Below are 2,500 nucleotides of genomic sequence, written 5' to 3'. Positions count from 1 at the left end.
CTGCACACCAGTGACCAAAGCAAGGAACTTGACTGGTCTCCACTCTAATTCATCCCAAAGGTGTTCTATGGGGTTGAGGTCAGGACTCTGTGCAGGCCAGTCAAGTTCCTCCACACCAAACTCACTCATCCATGTCTTTATGGACCTTGCTTTGGTCACTGGTGTGCAGTCATGTTGGAACAGGAAGGGGTCATCCCCAAACTGTTCCCACAAAGAGCATGAAATTGTCCAAAATGTCTTGGTATGAAGCTATATAAAAGCCAATACTTGTGGCTATATTGTGCATGAGTGTGATTAAAAGTGAAAGACTGAGCTGATCTTTTTTACCCAGAAAGCCGAGCTGGTTGTTGTCCACCATGAACTCGATGCTGTAGACCTCAAGAGGCTTGGCGTCCTGAACAGAAGAGCACAGAAACTCAGTCATGATGGAAGTGAATGAAAACAGATTTCTGATTGTGGGCATGGCCTGTCCACTCAGATGACCACTCTGGACTAATTTGCTGCGCAGAAAAGCATTTCAGACGTGGATGAGCTTCATCAGAAGAAGACCACATCAGGGTCTACTTCTGTCAGCCCAGAACATGTAGCTGAGGCTGGAGTGGACACAGGATGCCCAAAACTGGACAAGCCTATCCTGCTCTGATGAAGGTCAGTTACTGCTGAGGCACAGATGGACACAGGGTCAGTGTTCTGCACCAGCAGCATCTGTGATCTATCAGCAGTCCAGACTGGTGGAGGTGGTGTGATGGTGTGGGGAATGATTTCTTAGAACAGTGTTTGGTTCATTAATACTAATCAATCATCACCTGAATGACACAACCTATTTAAATATTGTTGCTGACCATGTGCATCCCTTCATGACCACAACTGACCATCTTGACCATCAACATGGAGAAGAATCTCAAAGGAAAGTTTCAACATGGTGTTAAATCCATACCATGAGTAACTGAGACTGCAGTCAGAGCAAAGAGAAACTCTTAGTGTTCCTAATAAAGTGTACAGTGTGTATATGTGTGTGTATAAGTGTGTGTATTTATGTGTGTGTGTGTGTGTATAAGTATGTGTGTGTACGTACGTATATATACAAATGTGTGTATAAGTGTATGTGTACCCTGCTGACGAGTGATAGTGTTTTGTTCTCCTCCTGGTAGCGGTGTGTGTGTGTGTGTGTGTGTGTGTGTGTGTACCCTGCTGACGAGTGACAGTGTTTTGCTCTCCTCCTGGTAGCGGTGTGTGTGTGTGTGTGTGTGTATGTGTACCCTGCTGACGAGTGATAGTGTTTTGTTCTCCTCCTGGTAGCGGTGTGTGTGTGTGTGTGTGTGTGTGTGTGTGTACCCTGCTGACGAGTGATAGTGTTTTGTTCTCCTCCTGGTAGCGGTGTGTGTGTGTGTGTGTGTGTGTGTGTGTGTGTGTGTGTGTACCCTGCTGACGAGTGATAGTGTTTTGTTCTCCTCCTGGTAGCGGTGTGTGTGTGTGTGTGTGTGTGTGTGTACCCTGCTGACGAGTGATAGTGTTTTGTTCTCCTCCTGGTAGCGGTGTGTGTGTGTGTGTGTGTGTGTGTGTGTGTACCCTGCTGACGAGTGATAGTGTTTTGTTCTCCTCCTGGTAGCGGTGTGTGTGTGTGTGTGTGTGTGTGTGTGTGTGTGTGTGTGTGTGTGTACCCTGCTGACGAGTGATAGTGTTTTGTTCTCCTCCTGGTAGCGGTGTGTGTGTGTGTGTGTGTGTGTGTGTGTACCCTGCTGACGAGTGACAGTGTTTTGCTCTCCTCCTGGTAGCGGTGTGTGTGTGTGTGTGTGTGTGTGTGTGTACCCTGCTGACGAGTGACAGTGTTTTGCTCTCCTCCTGGTAGCGGTGTGTGTGTGTGTGTGTGTGTGTACCCTGCTGACGAGTGATAGTGTTTTGTTCTCCTCCTGGTAGCGGTGTGTGTGTGTGTGTGTGTGTGTGTGTGTGTGTGTGTGTGTGTACCCTGCTGACGAGTGACAGTGTTTTGTTCTCCTCCTGGTAGCGGTGTGTGTGTGTGTGTGTGTGTGTACCCTGCTGACGAGTGATAGTGTTTTGTTCTCCTCCTGGTAGCGGTGTGTGTGTGTGTGTGTGTGTGTGTGTGTGTGTGTGTGTGTGTACCCTGCTGACGAGTGATAGTGTTTTGTTCTCCTCCTGGTAGCGGTGTGTGTGTGTGTGTGTGTGTGTGTGTGTACCCTGCTGACGAGTGATAGTGTTTTGTTCTCCTCCTGGTAGCGGTGTGTGTGTGTGTGTGTGTGTGTGTGTGTGTGTGTGTGTGTGTACCCTGCTGACGAGTGACAGTGTTTTGCTCTCCTCCTGGTAGCGGTGTGTGTGTGTGTGTGTGTGTGTGTGTGTGTGTACCCTGCTGACGAGTGATAGTGTTTTGTTCTCCTCCTGGTAGCGGTGTGTGTGTGTGTGTGTGTGTGTGTGTGTGTGTGTGTGTGTGTGTGTGTGTGTGTGTACCCTGCTGACGAGTGACAGTGTTTTGCTCTCCTCCTGG

General features: G+C 48.6%; 1 protein-coding gene across 3 annotated transcripts in view; it reads right to left on the bottom strand.

Annotated features, from left to right (window-relative positions):
* cpsf1 (cleavage and polyadenylation specific factor 1) overlaps positions 1-2,500 on the bottom strand; it is a 42,821-nt gene that overhangs the window by 8,339 nt on the left and 31,982 nt on the right. For all 3 annotated transcript variants that reach the window (XM_058377156.1, XM_058377158.1, XM_058377157.1), the window contains one exon: positions 328-394. In XM_058377156.1, the coding sequence (XP_058233139.1) occupies positions 328-394 (67 nt within the window). The remainder of the gene's footprint in view (positions 1-327; positions 395-2,500) is intronic.

The sequence above is a fragment of the Hemibagrus wyckioides genome, linkage group LG24 (genome assembly GCF_019097595.1).
Source record: "Hemibagrus wyckioides isolate EC202008001 linkage group LG24, SWU_Hwy_1.0, whole genome shotgun sequence".
Lineage (NCBI taxonomy): Eukaryota > Metazoa > Chordata > Actinopteri > Siluriformes > Bagridae > Hemibagrus > Hemibagrus wyckioides.
The sequence above is the reverse complement of the archived record's forward strand: the minus strand, read 5'-3'. Positions and strand labels throughout refer to the sequence as shown.